The sequence below is a fragment of the Anas platyrhynchos genome, chromosome 2 (genome assembly GCF_047663525.1).
Source record: "Anas platyrhynchos isolate ZD024472 breed Pekin duck chromosome 2, IASCAAS_PekinDuck_T2T, whole genome shotgun sequence".
Classification (NCBI taxonomy): Eukaryota; Metazoa; Chordata; class Aves; order Anseriformes; family Anatidae; genus Anas; species Anas platyrhynchos.
This window is the reverse complement of record NC_092588.1, coordinates 95,560,694-95,585,432: the sequence shown is the minus strand read 5'-3', so window position 1 is coordinate 95,585,432 and position 24,739 is coordinate 95,560,694. Positions and strand designations below refer to the sequence as shown.

At 37.6% G+C, this 24,739-nt stretch overlaps 2 protein-coding genes across 6 annotated transcripts in view; one reads left to right on the top strand and one right to left on the bottom strand.

Annotated features, from left to right (window-relative positions):
- The window catches only part of STARD3NL (STARD3 N-terminal like), a 22,788-nt gene extending 17,172 nt beyond the window's left edge, over positions 1-5,616 (top strand). For 2 of the 3 annotated variants that reach the window (XM_027451460.2, XM_027451461.3), the window contains exons 5-8: positions 310-363; positions 465-582; positions 3,015-3,113; positions 5,547-5,616. In XM_027451460.2, the coding sequence (XP_027307261.1) occupies positions 310-363; positions 465-582; positions 3,015-3,113; positions 5,547-5,599 (324 nt within the window). In that variant the 3' untranslated portion in view covers positions 5,600-5,616. The remainder of the gene's footprint in view (positions 1-309; positions 364-464; positions 583-3,014; positions 3,114-5,546) is intronic. The other variant, XM_027451462.2, reaches the window with a different exon arrangement.
- Positions 2,640-24,739, bottom strand: MLH1 (mutL homolog 1). Of its 3 annotated transcripts, XR_011806813.1 has the most exons (20): positions 24,519-24,739; positions 24,041-24,131; positions 23,809-23,907; positions 23,192-23,265; positions 22,050-22,122; positions 21,071-21,162; positions 19,783-19,825; positions 19,393-19,481; positions 17,890-18,002; positions 17,240-17,333; positions 16,154-16,307; positions 15,075-15,448; positions 14,145-14,293; positions 12,383-12,491; positions 11,523-11,586; positions 10,849-11,013; positions 10,102-10,194; positions 9,646-9,759; positions 5,489-9,121; positions 2,640-3,738 (listed from the first exon to the last, which is right to left on the bottom strand). XR_011806813.1 is itself a non-coding variant. In XM_005030091.6 (19 exons), the coding sequence occupies exons 1-19, from the start codon at positions 24,623-24,625 to the stop codon at positions 8,954-8,956; spliced, it is 2,265 nt and encodes a 754-aa protein (XP_005030148.1). In that variant the 5' UTR covers positions 24,626-24,739; the 3' UTR covers positions 2,640-8,953. The 3 variants fall into 3 exon arrangements, 2 of the variants coding, with proteins under 2 accessions (XP_005030148.1, XP_071889332.1); XM_005030091.6 differs by having other exon boundaries at positions 2,640-9,121; XM_072033231.1 differs by lacking the exons at positions 23,192-23,265; positions 24,041-24,131; positions 24,519-24,739 and having other exon boundaries at positions 2,640-9,121; positions 23,809-23,867.

The following is a 24,739-nucleotide window of genomic DNA, read 5'->3' as shown; positions in this document are numbered from 1 at the left end:
GAGTTGATGAATAAAATACTGTTTTTTCATTATAGAGTAAGGTCACAATTTATACAATGCATCATCTGTGTAGCATCTAAACTGCCTGTCTGCTATCTAGAAGTCAGAAACGTATTTGGAGCTGTCTGTATTAAAAAATCCATATTAATGAGGCTATTTTAATAAAACTTAAAAAACATATCAAGTATAATATAATTAATTTATAATCTTGCTGTTAGTAAATTATTTAAAGCTGCAACTGATACAATGGCAGAAATGAGAAGTAAATCCAATTACTAATCTTAACTTTTCTTACCCTGTCTCTTTCAGTTTACAACAGCAGTGACCAGTGCCTTTTTATTAGCAAAAGTAATTATTTCACAGGTATATATTCTAATCAAATGTTTGCTTTACTTTGCTAGTTTTTGAAAGCAAATTTCTTCAGGTAAATTTCTATAATGCTGCTTGGTTTTGTTTCCTTCAAGCTGTTCTCACAGGGTGCTTTTGGCTATGTGCTGCCCATCATATCCTTCATACTTGCCTGGATTGAAACCTGGTTCTTAGACTTTAAAGTGTTACCACAAGAAGCTGAAGAAGAAAACAGTAAGCTTTTGTTATTTCTCCATCAGTTACTGAAGTTGGCAGCATTTAGTTCCATATTGTCTGGCAGAAGAATGCTTCTTTCAGTTTCTCAAAAAAATTGAAGAGCTGTGGAAAAATTAAATCATATGGCATATTTTTTCCTTTTCTGTAAAGGAAAATATGTCCTCAAAGAAGTATGGGTTTTATTAACTTAAGGAGGCAAAGTTACAAGGGACAGATCAGTTAGTTGACAAACACTTCAAGAGCATATCTAATTCTGTATGTTTAAGACATGAAAATTTAATTGGCTTGGGCTTGTAAAATTTTGCTTTCTGAGTAATGCATAGAATAGTTGGCCCCTCTTCTGCAGAGGGTAGGCACAATAATTAACTCTGTGTCACTGACTCTTCCTTTGAGGTGGAAAAGGGAAAGCAAAGTATTATGGAGAGTCTGCTTCATGCACAGAATGAGACCAGAGCAAGTATGAATTCAAGATGAGGCAGCAGATCATCTGACACTGAATGTATTCAAATAAATGGAGGAAACCCACTGGTTTAGTTAAAAGAGAATGTTTCTTGGTTGGTGCAGAAAAGAAAGCATAGATTTCTGCCTCAAATGCTTTGTTAGTTTCAGCAGCAGGCAAGTAATTGTATAGCAAACCTCTTACTTGTACATCGCTATCCGAAATACAGTCTGTAATGCCACTGAAAGGATGTTAATCTATTAGGTAAAATCAAAACCTTTACACGGGTCTGGATGCTGTCATTCCTTAGTTCACTGAAATGCAGTCTTTCTACTTCAGTCTTTTTCTTCCTCTTTTCTACAACTCCGAGGTAGAAATTGGTTGAATTGAGTACATTCAGTTTTGCCTAGAGAAAGGGAAACTTAGGATATTGTTTATTTGTGTTTTTTAATTTTTTTGAGGAGGTGAGGAAATACAGCTACATTACACTGAAATAAGAAATCTAACCACCTCAGAGTGCATGTTTTGCATGTTTTATACTAAATATTCATAGACAAAGAAAATGACTCATGTAAATACTTGATATTCATAATCCTGTGGGAAATCAGTGATATTTTCTTTCTTCATTCTTACTAAGCTTCAAACAGATGGTATTTACTTAGACATGTGTTGTATTTGAACTCTGTTTTTAAAAAAAAGAAAGGGTTTCACTGGAAAATTCAGGTTTTAGGGAATTAAGTCAGACGTGATGAGCAGCATAGGCAGATTGTGGTGGATGATGGTATTTATGTAGGGCCTTACTTGCTCTTAAGTTGGTCTGAGGCAGGTAAGGAAGCAAGATTTTAAGTTTCTGCTTTTTAACCAGGTACTTTTCTCAACTGTCTTTGGGGATGGAAGTTGAAATTTTGCCATCTTTCATGTTTGTTTTTAAAAAAGAAAAAAAGAAAACAGCAAACCTAATGCTAGTGTTCACAATTTGGAGATATTATGTCTGTGCCTTTGAAGGAAAAAAAATAATAAACAAACAAAAAAACCCACACCTGTCTTTCCATTGATAAAGATTTCCAGTTCTAAAAATTACCTTCTGAGCAGGGTTTAAAGATAAAACCCTCCCAGAGTGTCTTCCATTGTCTTGTGACTTGTTAAGTATGGAGACTGTTCTCCCTCTTTTGGACAGAATGGAAATATAAGTAAAAGAAGTATCTACTTTGGAGACTTCCAACTGGTTAGTAAGATAAATTTATATGTAAAAATAGTTGATTGACTAAAAATAAATCTTTCCAACATAATTGCTTGCCACCTCAGATAACTCTCAGTTAAACATCAAACTTCTTTGTTTTTCTCCAATCAGTCTTTACATGACTGAGAGTAAACAATAGAAGTTCAATAGCTTTATGTTGGTCTAAAACGCCATCTTTGCCCCGTTACTTATCAGAAGACCTGCTGATGGCAGTAAGGATGAGATGAATTCCATTCTTTCCCGATCCCTTTTTTGTCCTGTATTATACGCACTAGAATAGCCCTGGGATCTATTGTGTTTTCCTGATTAGGGGCGAAATCGAGCCAAAGGATTTGGAGTTACTAGGTGTGTTGAGACAAATAAATGGAACCAAGCTGTAAATGACGAACTTTATTTGGTTATGCATAGCAGCTCACTGAGCATTAAAAAATGTATTTCAGAATTTTACTTAGCCAGTGAATATTGATGAATTTAAATTTACATAATGCATCCTAATGCACACAGTGGAAAGAAGGATTCCTTAACTTGTGTACAGTACCCATGTTTTGCTGTAGTGTGTTTCTTTAGATGCATAAAGGTACAGAAGGCATGTTAAACGAACAGTTTTCATTTTTCTCAGCAATTTATAGAAATACATGTAACTTATTAGGAGTGGTAATAGAATACATCAGTCTTTAAGGTGCTTGATCTTGATCAAGACTTGATCGTTAAGATGCTATCTAATAACATGGATTTTTTTCTTCCTTTTAGGGTTTTTGATAGCGCAGGATGCCTCTGAACGAGCAGCTCTTCTTCACCCAGGAGTCCTCTCTGATGGGCAGTTCTATTCTCCTCCTGAATCTGTAGCAGGTAGTTATGTCTGTATAATGAATGGTTGTTCTTACTGGCATTAAACTTCTGCATATTCCCTCCTCCCCCCACCCCTCTTTTGGAGTGTAAGGTGGTGGGGGATGAAGGGGGAAACAATTTTCCTTTTTAAATGGAAAGTGTACTTTACAATCCTAAAACATAAGCTTCTTAGTAATTCAGTTTAGTAATGACCTATCAGATGAATTACAATGTAGGTAGTTGGTGGGTCTTCTGACATGCCCCAGAGTCATTACAAAAAAGATATTCTGAAATAAAATGGCACAGCAACTGAATGGAGGTGAGCATAAAATAAATTGAAATACTTCAAGATTTAAGAATGTGCTTGCAGGCATTTCAAGGAAATGAGTAGTTCCTTTGAATTAAGTGGACCCAGAATGAACCCCACGATTCCATGTCAGTCTTTTTACCTTAAAATGTAAATTTGTTTTGGTAAAGCTCTGCTGTGCTATGCAATATATTTAAAATACAAATATCCAATAATAGCTACAGAGACTTCTGCCAGTCTTGCATGATAGAGATACAAATGTTGGCGATACCGCGCAGTTTAGTGGCAGCCTCTATAGCTGCTGAATGTCTTGGTGTTATCAGGGTCTTAGAGCTCCATCTAGGGATGAGAAAGCATTAAGACAACATTGAGTATAACGCTGTGCTGTACCAGCATACTATGTAAATCAAGAACCATTTCAGTGATTCCACATAAACGTGCAATCTCTTCCACATGGAAATTGTTAAATCCTTATTCAGTAGCACGATCACAGGGAGTAAAATGGCTTGAAAATAGTAACTAATGATTGAAACGTAAAATGTATTTTAGTTAAAGCTGTGAGTATATCCTCAGGATTATTGGTGGAAGCATTATACTAGCTCAGCCTGAGAGCTTTTTGACAATAGAATATACAGTGTGAGAGGAAGTAAAAGTGGAGTTAACATATTTTCCTTGGCAATTTGGTTGGGTCAGTGTTGCATGTGCAACCAGCTATTACGCATCAGGCTGCATGTGGTGACTACAGGCATAGGACTATGCCTTTGCTTTCAGCTTATCTAATGCCCACTTGGTCACCTGGGTTTCAGTAACAGCTCACGTGCTGCCTTAACTGCCAAGTGAAATTGTGTTGGTTTAAATACCCTTTACGGGCACAAGAAACAAAGGAAATAGTCAAATGAATACATTTGAACTAAAATACAGATTTTGGTAGTCAGAAAGTATTCTGAAACAGATAGAGATGTACAGTAAAAATAAACCAAAAGTATTTTCTTCAAAATTCTATGGTGTTTTTTTATATAAGACAAACTTTTGATTTTTTAAGAACAATTTTTAGACAATTTACTCTGCGTATTGGTTGGAAAAGTATGTAGAGGTAAACTATTCCTCATGATCATGCAGGCTAAATAAACCCTTCCACTTGCGCGGTGATACATCTAAAAACAGATCTTTGCTGTCAGGAGGTGACGTTTACAACAGGCTCTGTTAAGAGTTTGCAGTGTATGCTTCCTTTGAAGGTATACATCTTCAAGCACCCTTTTCTATCCACTTGGTTGTATGGGTTGACCCTTCATCTTCAATGTAACACTTCGTTGCCAAGTAATCATTCCAGGTGTAGCATGTGGAAAGTCAGCCTGAAAACAGCTACTCCTTTGAACTGCTCAAGACATGCATGTTCAATGCAAAGAGTGAGAATTCCCTCTACCGTCCTAGATGGCGCTGACTGCCACCTCAGGTGTGGACAGAGACATCTGCAGTCTGGACTGTAGCTTAAACTGCAGCTCAGCACTGCTCACTGCACTTGCTTAGTACTTTCTTGCTCTCCCTGAAATGACTGATCTGTCTAATCACTGTCCAGCAAAGCCCTGCCACCTGCAGGGGCCATCTTTGTGCATGTGGTGTTGTGGTCAGCTAAATTTTCTTTCTGGGGCCCTCTAGCACTTTGTCACAGCAAAGAGCTGGGATCATGAAGGGGAGAGAAGACAAATGGTAAAGGAGTGAGCTTAGAGTGAGACATTTTCTTGCAAGAACACTAGTTACAGAAATTATTAATTTTGTAAAGCAGAGTATTTTGGTGTTTCAAACATGTTTTCCAGAGCTGTCTTTTGAAGGGCAGGAAACATCAAGTGAGAAAAATCTGCTTCCCAGTGAGCTCCTATTTAGGAGTTGATTGTCCTGATTGTGTTGTAGAGAAAACTTGAAGCACATGCTAATCGAATCCCTTGACAAGGATAGGTATTTCAGGAATGATCCCACTGCTGGTTTTGGGGTTCAGTAACTGGAGGGGAGGAAGCCTTCAAGGTGAAACATCTGAAAACAAAATAAGCAATCTAAAATTAAATATTTTGGAGAAATAGTTACTTTGAATTACCTTTTGATGAGCCATTACTGGTAGTTCTCTCAAATAACATTCCTTTCTTCCTGTTCAGGATCTGATGAAGACTCTGAAGAAAAACAAGACAGTGAAAAACCAGTTGTATAGCAAATATGGAAAAGCAGGTAAGTTCCTCTGCATAGAACCAGAATAATCTTGAAGATATTTATTTCTTCTTAGCTCCTTCCCAAATAATTTGAATGGTGAGCTAATTCTTAGGAGTTTATCTTTGAGGCTCTTCTGCCTTTGACTTCTGAGTTGGGTTAAGCCCCAGTCCCAGAGGGCCAAGGTACCTGTTCCAACATACAGTGAAAAAGGGATGAAAGGTTTTGTGGAATGAAAATCCTCCAACGTTTCTTCTCTTGCTTCCTGGAAGGAAAGTGATGGACTGGAAGTGTAAAAGGTCCTTGTTTGGAAGAAATGAGAGGAATTTCTTTGGAGATGAGAATGCAGGAGGTGTAGGAAGTGTTTAGGTCTAGGACAGATACATGAATCTGGAAGATCGCACGGACAGAACGACTTGATATTTCTCTTCCGCAGTCTGTTTAAAAATACAAGTGGGTTGCGTAATACCAGCTGTGTCTTCAGATTTGTGCAGTGCACTTTGGTTAAATGAGAAATGACTTCTCTATTTTAGAAATTAATTTTATTTCAGAATTATTTTCCTGTATGCTTTCATTTTGCCACAAATGGCAATGCTCAAGCTAAAGATATTTAATATTCTTGAGCAGCTGAAGCTTCTGATTTGGAATTGTCTAGTGCCCTTTTGGAGTAGCAGGCAGCTTCTTCTTTTGAGCCTCCCTGTCTTCAGTAACTGTTGTCTTGACTCATCTTAATCTTGATTTGTATCATCTGTTACAGAAAGAAAATTCCTGAGAAAAGTTGATGGGATTTGGAAGCTGTGGCAGCAGTCTGTAGTTGGCTAGCTGGTGGAGCTGCTGAAGGAGAATTTATTCCTTAGAAAGCAAAGGGAATGGTTCCCATGTACTGTAATACCTCACAAAGATGTACCTTGTGACATATGTATATTAGATTGCCTCCTGGGTGGTATGAAAATATTTGTCCATGATGTATTATTCAGTGATTCCTGAAGTAGATCTTCTAATAACTAGATAATTTACTGGAAAGTGTTGTCTTTGTGTACCTAATCAAGAGACTGGTAATATAATGAAGTAAAACTTCTCTATGGTGGAAGTATATTTAACAGTTGGGACTCACTAGGTAAAATTATTTTATGTTTTTGAGAATTTGTCATTAGTCTTATGTTTACTTTTTTTTTTAAACTCTGTGCATTTTCTTTTTAATGGTATGTTCACTTTCTAAAATAAAAATGTGAAACACAGGTAATGCACTGATGTTTTGTTGCTTTATCAGCAGATAAATCAGCATATACCACTCCTTTGTTTCTTGAGGGCTAATGGGGATTCTGGGTTGCCTAGTTTTTGTACAGAATGTGTTCATAGCTGCCTGTAGGGATGTAGCCTTAGTGCTTAGCAGAACAGCATTTCTTTGACAGTTGCGTATGTGGTATCAAAACGACGCAGGGAGCTTTCTGAAATAATTTAGTTCCTGCTCCTGTCTGGTGGTGGTTGTTATGCCAGTTCAGGGAGGGAGGTGGGTTGAGCCTTTGTGAACTGTAGAAAAGGGAAGCTTTAATCAATTGTTACATATAGGTGTGTAGGAATGTGTTTGTTTTTTTTTCAGATACAAATTTTAAGTGTTAATCAATCAAATTTTTTGTTGATCAAAAAAAATGTTGGTTAACACCTAATTTCTCCCAAAAGGGGATTATAAGTTTTGTCACTTTCTTTGTAAAGCCATTAGTTCTTATGATACTATAAGCATGCAGATAGCGATCTGCACAGCAAATAGCAGGTACCACAGTGTTCCTCGCATGTTTACCACAGATGAACGCACTTCACTGCTCTGTAATACTTTGGTAGCTACCTTTAAACACATTATTTGAGAATATCTTCACACCTATCTTATTTCACTTTAGGTTGCTACCAAGCTTTAACAATTAAAAACATTACCTTTTTTTTTCCCCAAATAACGGTTCTGCGACTGTGTATGACTAAAAAATGATGTATCCCATCTTCCTTCACATGGGAGATCATTATGCCTTGAAGGCATTAGGTAGTTAAATTAGCTTCAGTGTGCTGTTTCTCAAATTCTCCAATGTGACTGTTGAATTAGTCCCAAATTTTTTAATTCTCTTGGCTGCATGATTTCAGAATGTTCAAGATCTGTTTGAAAGGACACAGGTAGTAACTCATTAGAAGAAACAAGCAGAAGTTGTCACTTGAAAGTGTTGGAATGTTCCTAATCAAATATTAATCTCAATAAGAATGCAGCTGGGCTAGCTGGCAGTTCCAACATTATAAATAACCTAGATGTGACTTTAATAACTTCCTCAATTGCAGTATGTCATTTTATACCAGCTGTCCCCAGAAAATGCTACTTGCTTTTATTTGTAGCACAAATGAAATTATTCAGGGACAGTATGATACTGGCTGTCAGGGTAGATTTCTCAAAAGTTGACATTTTTGCTGATGTGAGCTGTGCTCAGAAAAGCAATGAGCTAATAAGCAGAATACAGAGTTGTGTGATGTATTTTAACTAACCTAATGAAGAAGTGTTTTCAGGTTAGTTTTTAACTAACCTGAAGAAGTGTTTTTGTATGATTGTTGTTTTTCTGCAAGTTGATCTGAGCAATAAACAGCAAGCAAGAAAGATCACGCTGACCTTTTCTAATTTGAAAAGGTGAATCTGAACTGTTGTAAAGGCAGCAAATGTGGCTGTGTGCTGTTTGTAATTTATTTAATTTTTTGGGGGGAAGGCCTGAAAACAAAGTTTGGACTGGGTGTTGTTTCAAGAGGCAGTTGTCAACAAAGAATCTAAAAGGAAGAAAATAAGAACCCCAACAAACTATTAACAGAATTGGTACTGTTATTTGGTTGTCAATTTCTACTCCATAACAGGCTTTGGAATGTTTTGCATTATTGCAAGCAGCACTGCAAAATACATCCTGCATTTTTCTCCTGTTTAGAAGACAAGGTGGCTTTAGGTAATATAGTTTTGTAAAGCTCTGAACTATAGAAAAAGAGCAGTTTCAACCATAATGCAGTTTAGATGTTAGGGAGCTCGTGGATTTAGGGGAAAAAATTGCTCTTCCTCTTTGAGAAATGCTACTGGAAGTAACAAATCCTCCTACTTTAAACTCAAGATCACTTAACTTGATTCATCTTGATTATATTCTATTGCTGGACTGTTTAATATTGACACTCAAACCATAAGTGAGGATTTAACTGAAACATTTTAGTGAAAATATTTCTTTATTCTTTGATAAGTTGAAGGAAAATGTTTGCTATCATTTGTATGATATTAAACACCTTCCTCAGCTGAGATTTTATCTGTTAAATAAAATAAAACATGTACAAGTCTATACAAATAACTACTTGTTCAGCATCTCTCAAAAACTTTATACAGGTCAGGCAAGTTAGCAAGCTGCAAGATGTTGCCATCATCTGTGAAGTGTTTAGGAGGTAAAAGGTAAGTCCTAAAAGCTTTGTAAACAACGTGTTCCACAGTCCATTTCCATGGTGGTGAAACAGAATCAGACTCCTCATTCTGAAATACAGAAAAAGTAGAAACAAGCTGAAGCTTTTACTGAAGGAGAGCATTTCAACTTTATCAGACTACAGAGACTAAAATTCCACTAGTGTTAAATTCCACTAGTGTTAAAGTTAACTGTACAGCATGAACTCTTAGTTCTGAAAAGTCTATTTGAGTCATGCCACTTGCAGAATGAGCTAGCTGAACTGAATGATGAAGCAGGTACTTAAAATAGTCTGCTTATGTTTATATGAATCCCTCTATAGAAAACTATTGCAGCTGAACAAGATAAAAAGACATCCTAAACTCTGAGGCCAAGGCCTGCTGCAATATTAAGTACAGTGCACAGCCTGCCTGCTGTTAAAAGGTTCTGACAGGAGACGTAGTTCAGAAAACCTCAAGCCCCACTCTTTCATTCAGATTCTTGCTGCACTGCTACTTGATTTACTTTGTTGAAAGGAGAGTTGGCATTACAAGTCTATAGTTAAGGGAATTCATGTCTTAACTCTGTTCGTTTAAGTAGTTACATACTACAGTACCTGGGAGAGGGTCAGAGTGGCTTCCTCTATTAAATACTGCTTTCTAATGGAGTAAAACAGAGAGAGTTCTTTACTCAGGCTTTCAAAGCACTCCTTTTCCTCATCCCAGTTTACCTGTTTCAAGAAAGAGAAATTATTTAATAGAGCCTGAATAAGCAGCCAGAGACCTAACAAAAATTCCTAAGGTGGAAAAGTCATAATATTTTGACCATTTTTGTGCTGCTAAGGTGGAGGCACTGAACAAAAAGGGGTAGAACTGGAGGCATTCAATTAACAGATACAAATACAGAGGTGCAGTACAATTAATCAATAACCATAGCAAAAGTGTCTGGAGTATGTAACAGTGCAGTTAATCAACTCTAGGCTCTCCTTTGCAGCTTCTGATAAGGACTTTGATTCATTCCAGTGTTTCTTAAGTGGAAAAAGTCATTTGTGAATGAATTGTTGAATATTTACCTCTGTGGCCAGACGAAGGATAAACATAGGTAGTCCTTCCAAAAGGGGAATATAGTTATCTATCAGAAGTGGCAAGCCAATCAGATTTCCTTCCTGCAAGGCAATATTGCTGCTTCAGTAAGAAAAATAACTGTTCTTTCTTGCAGTTAATGAACCCAAACTGTTACATGTTGGAGGACTGCTGAGCCTTAACAGCAGCTGAAGTTAAAAAGTTTTAAAGCCTAGGTTCTGCCTAAGTTATAGGCAGAAGGTCAGTGGTGGCATTTAACTTACACTGCCTGAATTTAGACCTTTTACCACAGGGAGACTTCAACTCAGCTTTCTCTTCAACCTCTAATCCCTGACTACACCAGTCCCATTTCTGAGAACTCATATGAGGTGCCTGAGTTGTGGCACCTGCTGAAGCTGTTCCGTTTTGTATGGAATAGGAGTACCCAAAACAAGAACCATGAAGAGCAAATGTGATCCTGTAGATTGGAGCTAGTTAAGCCACACACCTTGCTGGACAGGAGACATACAGACTACTTAGTGAGGAGATGACTCATTTGATAACTAATTAATTAAGCTTTGCATAGTCCCCCTCTAAAAGCAGCGTAAGTCCTGAGCCTTTTTTTAAATGAAAGGGGTAAACCACCTAAACCTTAGTGGAGTTGTCTTTCAGCAAGTACAGCAAGCAAACTGTTGTGGTTATCAGTTACCAAACAGTAGCACCATGTAGAACAAAGAGCAATAGTAGCAGTCATATACCTTGTCAATTTCAAGAGAGAAATAGTCTTTCAGCATTTCAGCCTTCTTTTTCAGAAACTCAACTATGTACTCAGCAAGACCTTCTTTTGGGCCATCTTCTTCTGTCCAGCCACTCTCAGGGTCCTCTAAAGCAAGCATTGCAAGCTCATATAAAGGAGCTGCCTCCTAAAAATGGAGGAAGCAGAAGTGTTGTTAGTGATTCCACCAGGAAAGGCTGTAGCTTTTTCCTTCACAAAAAATCTAACTTTATTATACAGCTTATGGGATGCAGAGCAGACAGTTCTGCTAATCAAGCAATTAAGCTGATTTCTGCTACAAGTCTCTGCAGCCCACAATCTTGCCAAGTGTTGATATTTACAGGATAAGCACTAGCATTCTACACTTTCTAATAAAGGTAGATTGAGTATTCTAATTTTGTCCAAATGTAACAAGCAATAGCAAAAAGCCCAGTCAATAGTCAGAAGCAACACTAGCAACAAGCCCCCAGGATCACAAGATACAGCTGTAGCTACAGAATGACTCAAGGTGTTTGCTATTTTGTATTACTGTGACAGCAATGGAGCATCACTCTTACAGGGTGCAAAATTGAACCTATAAACATATACATTACCTGAAAGGGCAGCCTCACTTTAGATAAGCATTTTTTATATAAAATAATATAAAATTATACTTACAGAGAGCCTTAAGACTCCAAAGTTTGCAAAGTCATAAATAAGTATCTGGTAGAAGAGTTCTTGGCTAAATTGAAGTTTAAAAAAAAATTAGTTACACAGACATGATCGAGCATCTCCAAGGTACCATAATTAAACGGGGAAAAGTAAAGGTCATCTTTGAAACAATAAATGACCATATCCTTTCATGTTAATAAAGATCTTACTTTTAACTCAACAGTTTAAGATTCATACCCCCCTCTCTAGATGTTTATAATTGTTTCTTAGTTTCTGACATCACCAACACTGATGCAGAGCTGTTATGTAAGCATGCGGCTGCTATCAGTTTGTTCCCAGATCCCTTATATTTCATGGTCTTTAATCCTTTGCTGTGCTGCAAGAAATACACAGGAACTTGGAAATTGATACAAGTCCATCTTTAATTTTGTAACAAGTAGGAGAATATCCTTGTGTCTGGCCCAGTAAGATCTCAGGTGAAAAGCTTTATGTTATGATCACATCCTGCAGCTTCTCTTAACCCAAGTGATCAAGTCACTGACTTGTCTCAAGCCTCTGCTCACTCATCTTTCCACTGTAGGTAACGAGTAGTTGCTGTAGACAAGCATAAAGCAAGTAAAATTTCTTTCCCTTACTCCAGTCTGTGAGCACAGAGTGCAGTGGCTGGCATTTAAGAGCTTCTCCAGCTTTTCACAGGCAGTCCAGACTTGTTTCTACTGTTTTGAACAGGCTGCTTAATCATGAGCCTCATGGCTTTCTGGATAGGCCATAAGAAAAAAATATTTTCTATCATTTCCTTCTTCCTTCTAATTAGCTTGGTAACAGGTAATCACTTGAACTGCAAGCAAGTGTGAGAGGTTCTTTACCTGAGTTTTGTTGTATTGAGAAGATACAGTTTTGTCTGATATTGCACCAGAGCCCACTGAGGGCTGACACAGCCAACAAATGAGTGATCACGTAGCATTTCCTGAAGACCTGAAACAAGGGGAAAAAGTAAAAAGGAGGTTAATGTTCTGTGTGCAACTCTGCCCTAATTTAGTCAGTTGAGTGATTTGTGACTAAAGTCTGCCTACTGTTCAGCTACTACTGCACTACAGTTCCTAATATACACATACTACCAATTCTAATTTATTTTAAAATCTTAAATCATTCCTTTGTATATGCATATATTCATAATATATTAAAGCACTCATGAGACAGTTTATAAAAATTCACATTTCTAGTTTAACTGTTAAGAAAAATCTCTCAATTTGATTTGAATAACCTGACTTTCTGAAGTTGTTTCCAGCCACAGGAGACTAGAATAGGAGCACAGACTTCTCTTAAAGAAAACTGTATAAGCAAGAGAAATTTGCAATAAAATCTCACAGAGATTATCAGACTAGGTTTGGGCAATGCAGTAGATTAGGCCCATAGTCAGTGTCATCTTCCCTCCATAAGTTTCCAGCCTCTTCTCTCTTATTTGAAAAAAGAAGAGTGCAGAGTCTGGATTCCTTGTTCATTTTACGCACTCTACCAAAAATGTCACTACAGCCCTTCATTATAGGAGCTCTGCACTGCCATCACACCATGTACAAAGCATTACACTAAGCAAATTGCATTGCAATGTTGTATTCTGCTGGAAAAGGTGACAAGAAGAGCATTTCTTACTCTGGTCTCTTGTGTTTCTCACATACATGAAGATGAGAACCTCAAGCAGCTGCACAAGTTGTGCTGTGTACTTCAGGGGATTTTTGAATATTTCATGGCACAGGAATAGCTACGTGATTTCAGTATTTAAACTGCAACAGCCTAATAGGGAATTACCAGCCTACTGCAGAACTTACTCTATAGCACGGGTACTACTTACTAGAAACCTTGATCTTTAAAAAAAAGAAAAACTTCTAAAGATTTTTAATCAGTTATTTATTTCAGAAGTCTGTTAGTCTAGCCATTTTAGCTGTGGAGCTTCTCCCCAGATTCACAATTCAGTGACAAAAAACCACAAGGTTCCTAACATCTAGACCAACTGAATAATACTGGAATATGACTCAATATGACTCTTAAAGCAACTGAAAGAGCAAAGAAACAACCCTAGGAAGAACTGCAAACATTTCACCTTTTCACCAAAAGAAGAGTATTTCACCAGCCTTTTTTTGAACTCCTCCCATAAGTGGGACAGATCCAAATAAAAATGACTAGCAAAAGCAGTAAATAAGAAAATATGACCATCAGGCCCGTCCCATAAAGTTTTCCTTGTGAATATTTCATAATCACACAATTAATCAAAATTTTTAATAACTATAAACAAGTATTTTTTTGAAAATTACAAAATACCATAGCTTTTCAAGCTGTGCCATAACTAATACCAAAAAAGTCACAAGTTAGAGTTTACAAACTATTTAGAATGAAGCATTTGCCTACTAGCAAGGTATGCTAGTTTTTAATAAGTCTTCCCAGTACGTCTCCTGCTTTTAGTAGCAGACTGTTCGGAGTTTGACACTTGACATTTAACAATTTTGTTTGTCAAAAGCTCAGTTAAAAACATGCCCATCAGCTCACTGTGTTGCTAACTATCTTCCCCTCAGTAGTCCAAGCAGGCATACTTAGTTGGTGAAATAAGCCAAAGAATCAAAGCCACCTGCTTACTTTCATGTGCTCGGCTGCTAATTTCCTCCTGAAGAGTCAACACACTGGTCAAATTGATAATCCTTCTTTTAGGGGTGCAGGCAGCAGTCATCTCCTTTCTGGAAACATCTTTTTCCATCTCTATGTCAGTGTCTTCCCGTGGTCTCTTTCTGCAATACAGAAACAAAAAGGAATTATATTCTATCCTCCTGTCACTGAAGCAAAACACAAACAGATGGTCTGCTGCATTCACACATTGTACATTACAAAAAAGGAAATGCAGGAAGTTTCCCAAAGCTTCCACAGTTTTTTGTTTTTTTTTTTTTTTTTGTGTGTTTTTTTTTTTTTTTTTTACTTCCTATGCATAATTTGTTAGAAAAAGATGATTCATAAAGAATTTAAGACTTCAGTATTGGTCACACTGGATGTCTGTTAACCAACAAGCCAATGGGCCCTAAAGGACACATTATAAATGTTGACATTTCTAATGATGTCCCCCCCCCACTTCTCTGGCCTCTCATAACAGCTCCCTGCAGGGGCTGTAGAAGATGACAGTGCTTCTATCTTCACCAGGGTAGTGTCTGCATAATTCAGTGATGTGGTTTCTACCTTTCAGTCATACCACAAAGTGGTGTCCTCCAAACTGAGGAGGACCACTATGATCTTCCTCAAGTAAAGTCAAGGTCATCATTATTTTTATAGGTTCCTGCCTTCCAGCATGCACAGAAATCCAGTTAGAAAATTTATCACGAGCTACATAAGTTACAGTTCACAGGTTAAGTTGGATTTCTCATTGAAATAGCATGAGGAGTTCTCTAGGTAAAGAGAGAATTTCTAGGAAAAGGTTTCTTTCTTGGAAAAAAAAAAAATGTCCTAAGGTATCAGAAAACCCTCGCAAAACCATGAAATAACCAGGTAGGACTGCAAGACCTCAGGAAAGATGAGACTTACCGAGGAAGTGCTTTCTCAGGAAACAAGTGTCTACTCTTACTCAGCTCTTCAGGCATTGCCACGTCCTGCTGAACCTCAGCCGCTTCAAGGACATCAGCTATTTCAAGATCACTGGCATCTTCCATTTCAGCATCCTGCAGCCTGGCAGGACCCACTGGAGGCGCTGCATTAACCCCCACAGTCACTTCAGCAGGGCCTGTGCTTAGGGGGTTGTTCATGTGCTGAAGGAAAGCATCCAGTTTCTGCTCTCGGGAATCAGTGCGGACCATCTGGTGTGCATAGATTTTATCACTGCTTCCTTTTGTGGCTGCAGAAGGGTTTGCTGCTGATTTTACCACCTCACTGGAAGAACACTCAGCCCCTGGAAGCAATGTCTTCATTCAAACATGGGGAAGGAGACATCAACAATAGGTAAGTAAAAGCAGAGACCAACCATGCTCCTCACAGTGCCTTACTGCTCAAAGGTAACTTCCAAACCCCACAGACACCATGTCAGTTGCTTAAACAGGCCACCAGCTTTGCAGCGGTTTTCTGCATAATACGAGTGTCACCATCTTGGCAAGTACTGAAATCATTAGTTTGTATTTGAGACAAGTTTTAAAAACATTTAAAAATCACAAGGAAAACTTTTTAGAAGGTTACAGTTAGCATACTATATGTAAAAAGCAATTAGGAAAGATTTTTCCCGCTATTTTTCTGGTTAGGTTAAATCCAAAATGTCATCCAATACACAGAATAAACAATTTCCTCACACATCTTTCTCATAAAAAAGGGCAGAATAAGAAATTTAGTGCATGTGAAGGGTAATATACTTGTAAAAATCAAGAAGATTGAACAGATACTTGACAGAAAGTTATTTTAAATATTTCCATGCCCTTCTCCAGTAAGTTTACTGCCTCATTGTTAACACTGGTATATTAAAGAAGATCCATCCCTGGAACAGAGCAAAGATCTCACGCTACCAGTGTAACAGTGATGACTATCCACCACTGCCTAGCTTGTACTCCTGAAGAAGGTAAACAGATCCACTACTGTTAAAAGAGCGCAGAGCTGTAGTTACTTGAAACATGTATTCTCACCTGAGTGAAGTACATCCTTGAGGAATTAGAGCCCAGTAACTTGCTCTCTATGTGTTGCTGCACACGCTCTAGAATGCTGTCTTCATGAAGGAAGTGGACCTCATGTTTTGTAGGATGCACATTCACATCTACATTCTTGGGAGCTATTTCCAGGCTGGAAGATTTTAAAGGTAGTTAACCTAAAATTTTCCATGGATGGCAGAGAGCACACATTGGTTCAGTATAGAGACTGTCAGACTTGGGGCAAATTACTACATGCAAAGAAGCTAATAATAGTCCCCAAACCTACTAAAGTTACACTACAGTCAAATCTGGTATATTAAAAGAATAATTACTCTGAAGAACCCTATTCTGAACTCAAAGTCAGCTTGCACAGGCAAACTTAAATCGACGTCTCCACTGCACTACTAAAAACCGTTTCTGGAAATAGCTTTACTCACAGTGTCTCATGAGTTACTTGTTGATGCCCTGTCATTATCAATGACCCCAAACACTGCAATGCAAGAACTTTATTCCTAGAAAGCACCAGATATCATTAAGTTTCACTGGTGAATGACAAGATTTAGTTGACTAGCTCTTAAATCTTTCATACTCTCCAATTTTTAAAAGAGCAGTCTGGTTTTAGCTTTGTTTTTGTAAGTAATTACTTCCAGTAAGCAGCATGTAATTCACTTTTTTGTTACACTAACATACCAAGAAGAACAGTATCTATTAACAAGAGAGATACAAATATAATTCCTAGCAAGAAAAAAGTATGAATGGCATTTGGAAAATTACCTAAGTGGTCTTAAATGCACTGCTGTATTCCTAGTATAACTCATTTTCCTAAGCAAAGAGCATAATGTCAAAGGACTTAAGCTTAGTTAAGTTCACTGCTTATGAAAATTAAAGCCTGTCTTTAATTGTTTGTGCTGACTTTTTTTGGTAACATTGAAGATGCATGGTGAATTACCTCCTATCTAGCAATAACCTACCTCAGTACAATACTTAGCACTACCATCGGGAACACAAATGACCTAAACCTACTCACCCTAGCTCCATCCTGTAAGATAGTAGCAAAAGGCTACTTTTTCCCCATTACTTTACCTTAAGTACAGGAATGGATGCATACTTTTTGGCAGGTAAGCAGCATACACAGTCTCTATGGCTTTCCGCAAAGCTGTTGACTCTACCAGTCGATCTGAAAGAGAACAAAATGCTGTTTTCCAAAAATGCTAGTGAATAACTAAACCTTCAGAGCAATATCTTTATGCTTTGTATCTTTAAAAGGCACACATTTTATCCCTCTTTTTCCCTAGACCTCTCCAAGAGAAATACAGGTTTAGGCAGTATCATCTTAGTATTTGCTTTGTAATTAGAAGTATTTTTCACAAATACGAAAATAACCAGACTACCCTTTCAGTATTTCATACAGTCAAGGTTCACTGCATCCTGCGCTCATGTTGCTACAGAAGGAAGAGACCACTCTGTGTTAATGCGCAAGACACCCTCATTACCTTGGTATTTCACAGCCTTCAATATAGACCCAGTCTTACCTGCTCTCCAGTACTTACAGAGCAAAACCGGACCCACATTACACATAGAAAAACACCTTAAAATCTACAGTTAACTGTAATATTTATTCTTCAACATTTTCAAGAATTTTTATACTCAAAAGATTTTTGCAATTCTTCAGAAAATTTTGTTCTGATTAATACATAAGAAGCAATATGATTGTAAAACTTTTTTTAACTTACGGTTTATGAAGAGTAAAAATACAGATTTCTTCACAGAATAATTTGCATTTGTGATGTAGCCTTTCATTTTAAAGGCCAGATTTGCATCTTCACAGCCCACTTCTATCAATTCCCTATTGACAGTTTGACAGAAACACACACAAAGTTTCTCCTGTTAATGGAAGTTTCAAAGGGTACTCACAAGTAGCAGCACACTGTCCTATGCTCTACTTATGCCACAGTTACAGCAAGCTACAGTATGATTTGAGGGCTCCAACATTCTTTGCTGAGACACGAAATTATTTAACCACAAAAAAATAATGAAGTGCCAACTGCATTTTCTTTCTTTCTTTTATTGGTTTCTTTCTGCACCCTCGTATCTCTCCCTAAGAGAATGTAAAACAGTAATCCAGTTTGATTGGAGCCTGTAAAACTACCTAGACTACCTTTTTAATACCTATCACAATATCATAGCCATGTATTGACACTGCATTAACAATTTTCATAACAGATTTTATACTTTTCATGGTACGTTAGTTCGGGAAATCCAATTACATTTCAGTAGCTTCTAGCAGCATATTGTGCAAGCTGCTGAAGCTCATGTTAAGAAAGGCTTATGGGCTTTTTATTTCCCATTCAGACACCCTGTATACACAAGTGCCAATTTAATGCATGTAAACGCAATCTGAAATTGGGTAAAATAGGTTTCACTTGAAAAAGTAAGATCAAAACATGTTGAAATTGGCAACTTATTCAGGACTGTACAAAGAAAAAACTGTATCAAACAAGCATTTGTAAGTAGACAAAAAATGCATGGCAGAGAAATACTGTCTATCTTACTACTAAGCAGCCTCTCTAATGTGCTGTGTTTCCATGTATTACAAGTTAAATTCCTTAAATGTGAATTGTGATTTTAGTAACCAAATCAAACTGACACCTCGGTATTCATGGGAAGACCTCAGAGAAACTCATTCTACATGTCTGCACAATGAGTTCTTCTCAGCTGAAGATTTAATAAAGAGAATTTTTCCCAAAGTGGCAGATAAATTTTGAATAGATGCCCAGTTTTGTTTCCAACTTCTCTGACTGCTTTACTTAGCATCAACTGATACAGCTTTTGTCAAAACGTTAAACCTTAAGATTTTAGAAAAAAATGAGAAGACAAATGTATCAAAGAGACTGCAGTATGAAGAGATAAGATTTTCATGGTGTAGCAAGAAGATAGGAACTCGTAAATAACACAAGTACAGTTTGCTTTTTTAGATTAGCACACAAAATTACAACTAGGTTGTTCCCTTTCAGCACACTGAAGGAGTAACTTTACAGCTTCCCTATTTCCTTTGATATACTTAAAAAAAAAAAAAAAGTCACTGTCCGCAGTACAAAGGAGAGCTTTTTATTACTGCAGTCACACTTCCTTGTAATTCACTTTGAAGGCAGAAGTTTGCACAGCCTGTGTTCTTTACAAGAGAAGGCGGGAGGAGATTTGCTAGAAAGTCAAAACAGAACTCAACACCAACATACCTGCTAACAGCATTTCCAAAGATGGACCTAATGTTGTCCACTGTTGAGGCATTTGTTAAAGTTCTAACATCCGACACGGTATCACCTTGCTAATAGATCAGAAATAAGTATCAATCAGTTCACAGTTCTGTTTGAATAGAATAGCAATAACAATTCTAACAAAAAGGTACAATGTAATTATCATGTTTTCTATTATTTCCTTATTAATGTTCAGAAAAGTAACATGTTAAATGGCACAGGATCGCAGGATTTGTTAGCCTCAGACCTATACAGGCTAATACTCCATCTTTGAAAGTGAAGAATGTATGCAGCTCTGTACAAAAGTTCTGTTGCTTTAAAAAACTTGACCAGGTGTATATATGGTGAAGGTAAGGACTTTTTTTCACATACCTTTTTAACTGAAAAGCTGATACCTGAGTTATGGATGGCGTACCTGAAAAACAGGTAAGCATAAGACTGTGGTATGTGAAAAAGAATAAAATGTCACTACATGAATGCTGAAAAGCAGCTAGTAACATGGGCAAACAAAGTATTTCCTGCTATACAGTAATGTGATTTGAGCCAAAATAAGCTTTTGTAGACTTAACAGCTATAAAAACTGTTCTGTTTAACCCACCTGTGGTCACTTAAAAAAAAAACAAACATGATAAACTTAAATTATTTCTCAAAAAAAAAGTTGAAAAACAACCCAGACCTAATCCAGCTTTTATTGACTGTCTTGCTTAGTTCAGTTTCATTACATAGGTTTAACTAGAAGAACAGCAAAGCTCACTCAATATAGCAGAATTAACTCTAAATTCATACAGAGAAAGATCTGAGAAGTGGCTGGCCCATCTGGCCTCCCCTACCTGGAAAGTTCAGCTGCATATGAGTCCAAGTTTTGATACACTACAGCTGCATAACCTTGGCTTAAGCTTCTAGAGAAATCATTAAGTCATGAGAAAGAACCTTGCAAGATGAAAACGGTAAAAACGCAGAGGTTAGATTGCTGTAACCAGGACAGCTAGTAACTTCAGATCAGCCAATTCCAGAGTACTGGCACCTGATGCTTTACCTCCTGGCTGAAGTCTTCCTGGGCAGTAAAGATACTCTAAGTAGCTCATTCAGGGAGCACACTAGCACTTTTGCTACTCCTTACCATCTTTTGTCTTTCTCACTGGAAATGCAAAGCATTTTTTTTTTTTTTGTTAAATTGACTAAATTCTACTTGCAAAGCTTCTACATATGGCAAAAGATGCAAAAAAAAAAAAAAATGGGGACCTAGTAAGGGAATGTTATATCTAGTAGCATTTTTTTTGTTGTTGTTTTCTGTTAAAAAAAAAAAAGTGAAATTGCCATTCAGCCTTTTCTTTTTCAGCCAAACCTCAATACTCTTACATGTTTTTTACATTGATTCTTTTCATCCCAAGTTCATTGAGAGTTCACTCGTTTCAGTCTATCATCAATTGTTTGCTGGGATTCTTGGTAATAAGAGGCATGGAGTGAATATACTATTTTTCCTGTTTTTTTCTTTATCAAAGTGGACTGTTAACTGTTATCCAACACCATACGCTTAAAAAAAAGTGGAAAAACAACAACAAAAAATACCATACATGCATATACCAATACCTCTGAAAACAAGCAAGCAAAACAGTGCTCTCCACATCACTAGAAACTGGAGTTTCTTATTTCAGTTTACCTGCCAACAACTTCTAGTATTTTTGCATACTCTTCACTTGGATTTTTTAAAGCTTTCCTCCGTGTATTTATATTGTAAAAGAGATCTTCAACCTACAGAGAAGATTATCACAATTAAAAAACATTGAAGAAGTCTCCTCTCACTATATAATTAAGATAATTTTCGAATATATACTACAAAATTTTCTAAGAACATTTAAGTTTTTGAAGAATCCGCATTTGATTTTTTTCCTTACCTGCTTAGGTTTACCTAACAAGTTTAAACTCTAGAGAAATACATAGCTTTATATATTTTAGTACATTCGTTTTTTGTTTTGTTTTTAAAAAAAAACACCACCACCTGTACAAGTATTCACTTTTCAGTGAAAATTATATTCCTTCCATTGCTGACAACAATGGATTCCCTAATTAAATTGTTATCATGAACCACAAATAAACTTTAAAACAGCTGTTGCAATCAGGGCTATTAATGTTATTAAAACAACAACTTAAGTTGTTAATTTTCACTATTTATTGAAACAGCATGCAAGTTATTTTTCTTTTCTGTAGTGAGAAAAGCAGAATTTTGAAGTTTACTCTATGTTATCCTGTATAAAAACACAAACGTAAATCTACAGCTGATTCACACGCAAAGCCTGGAGGGCGCGTATTCCCACTGCAAGGCAAGCACACACCTGCAGACCCTTTGGCCGGGCTGGCTTCTACCTCCCACCCTAAACCTTGCAACACACATTGCTCTTTCTATTTTGAGCTCCCTGCTTTTCTTTATCACAGCCTTCTGTCTCATCCTGATCACATGCTAACATCTGCAGTCACATCATCTCACCACAAGACCAACTGAGGATCTGCCTGCCTGTCTCTCCCCAACTTTCCACTTTTGTGCAATATGCCCCACTTCTTCCCTTGCAATGCAACACATACCAGTAAGTGGTACAAACAAAGACCAGGGAACAGCAGGATAACATACAAAAAAACCTTACCATGATCTGTGTCCCTTGGTTTCCAGCACAGGGTTTTGGAGGGGCTTTAATTTTTCCATCACTGTAAGAAGCTCTAGGCAGAAAATAAAAATAAGTTGTCAGACAGTTGCCAGGATTGGGTGGAAGACAACAGAAACCAATCACCACACTTCTCCCAGAAAGAACTTGGATTGCTGTGAATTGGCTGCAGCTTCTTCCTTTCTGCTAGCAGAAAACTGGCTGTATTGACCTCAGGGCCCATCAAGGCCGCAGGAGAGTGGGAGTAACAGCAGAGAATGTGTAGTAGATAACAGAATAAGTACTTTGAGATTGTACTACTCAAGCTGTTCCTGTAATTGTAGGATTATTATATTGTAATAGTAGGATAATTGCAGCTTTCTTTAATAACTAGACCTGCATTAATAATAATTCTTCCACTAGACTTCACACTTCAGTTATACTAATAATAAATTACTGACTTTATACATAAGATGTGTTTCCTTTTGGGCCAATAACAGGATTTTGACCATAAAAGATTTCTGATCCATTTAGCTCTTTCTGAAATTCTGCATCTGCGTGACTTCCTAAGGACACATTTCTTTTGACCTCTTACATACCCTACATAATTAATAAAAGAAAGACCATCATCATACAGTCTTTTGAAAAAAAAGTCAAGATGTAAACTTTTTTCCTTCTTTTTCATAAAAATAGCTGAGACACTAATAAGCTTATTTTTGCTTATGTTTAGAGCTCAAGTCTTCAGGAGGATATTCAAAACCCTTTTTGGATAGCATCATGAAACAAAATGTTTCTGTGTTCAGAGACCTATGAAATTTGCAAGACTTGCAGGCTGTGTACATACATTTTATCCTGAAATGTGAAAGATAAAAGTTAACCCTACACTGCCTGCTGAAGTAGAATTCCTTTTAAAACTTCCCCCATGCACGTTTAAATTATATTGTTTAGGTAAAGCCTACCCTTACAGTCTGCAATAAAAATCATTCAAACTGTGTTTTCTTATATTCTGGGCCCTGTTTGGAACTGTCCTAGAAACAAAGCATTCAGTGTCCCCATTCCCACCAATAAGAGCACTGAAAAGAACATGAAACACATCTGTTTGTTATTATCTACAGCAGAAGTTACCTGGATCATAACTAGCATACCTGTATGCACACTTTGCATCAGCTGTTTTAGTTGTTACCGTAACATGGGCAACATGACTGATGCTAGCCAATGCCTAGAGAAAGAAAAAGCATCTTTGTAAACCTTGCTCTAGATGTCACTGATAGCTGAAGAAGCATACAAGCTCCAAAGAGCACCACAAAATTCTCATATACCATCTGCAAATAATTAATAAAAGCCCCTGTAAAAAAGTCACTGGGGTCAGTAAAGCCTTTATGACTTTCAGTACCTATAAAACCAGACTTTATCCAGAACTTTCTTTTGGCCTTAAGTACTGCATTTAGCAAAAAGTCTGTCATCATTGATTTACCATCCAGTCAAAACTTCCATTGCCTTTCACCTATACGTTCCTGAAGCAACGCTTGAAAAGACAGGTATTGTTTTACTTAAATAACCTCTTACTCCAGAAAGCAAAAAAGAATATATACCTCTCACTAGGAATCCATATATTCTTAAAAGACACATAAATATATTTTGAACTACATTCAGAAGGCAGATTCTCAGAAATCAGCATAGTTTTGTGAATGAGCAATTATGTGAATTCTGCACTACAGAAAGGCATCAATAAACAATTTCAAAACCTTGCTGAAGAGCTTACCTCACCCCTGAAACCGTATGTAGAAATACTAGACAAGTCTTCAAATTTTTGTAGTTTACTCGTAGTAAATCTCTCACATACAACGTTGAGATCTTCTTTCTATATAACAGGGATAAGAAAATAATAACAGCTATATTCTGTTCCCACTCTTTTCAAGATCAGAAACATTTATAGATCTACGTAAGTGTTAAGAGGTTATACAAGACATCAGCACAGAGCTGTTGGTACTCACTCTGATACCACAGCCGTTATCTTGGACTTGGATGAGCTTCAGACCACCTTCTTTAACTACTACCTGGATATTCGTAGATTTAGCATCCAAGCTGTGGAAAGCGAGAAAGCACAGTATAGAACAGCCATTCTAGAGAATAAATAGCTATCGAAAGTGGAATTTTAAATTGTTTTTATATAACTGATGTTTCTACTCTAGTTTTCAGACACATTGGAACTTCTGTTCCAAAGATGCGCTTGCCGCCTTCTTCCTTTTTCTTCTAGCAGCCATATGAACGATTCTAACCCACTATTCACAGCTCAGACACGGTTTCAGAAAGCCCAGAGAGCCAGGAGGGTGTCCAGCCCCGGAACGACCCCTTCTCCCACCGCTCAGCTGCTGCCCTCCACACGCCCGGCTCCTTCGACTAGCCTCAGCGCCCGGGCTGCAGCCCGAACCCGGAGAGTCCGCCCCTTCTGAGACACCGCAAGCGCCTCACCAGTTCTCTATCATCTCCTTGATGGCATTCGCCGGCCTCTGGATGACCTCGCCGGCCGCGATGCGGTTCACCACAGCTTCATCCAGCCGCCGGATCACGCCGGCCATCGCCGCCGCGACAGGAGCGGAGCCCGGCCCGCCACGAGAGGGGGAGGCAAGAAAATGGCGGCCGCCTCAGGGGCTTGGGACGTTGGAGGGAAACAGTCGCCCCCACGCCCGTTT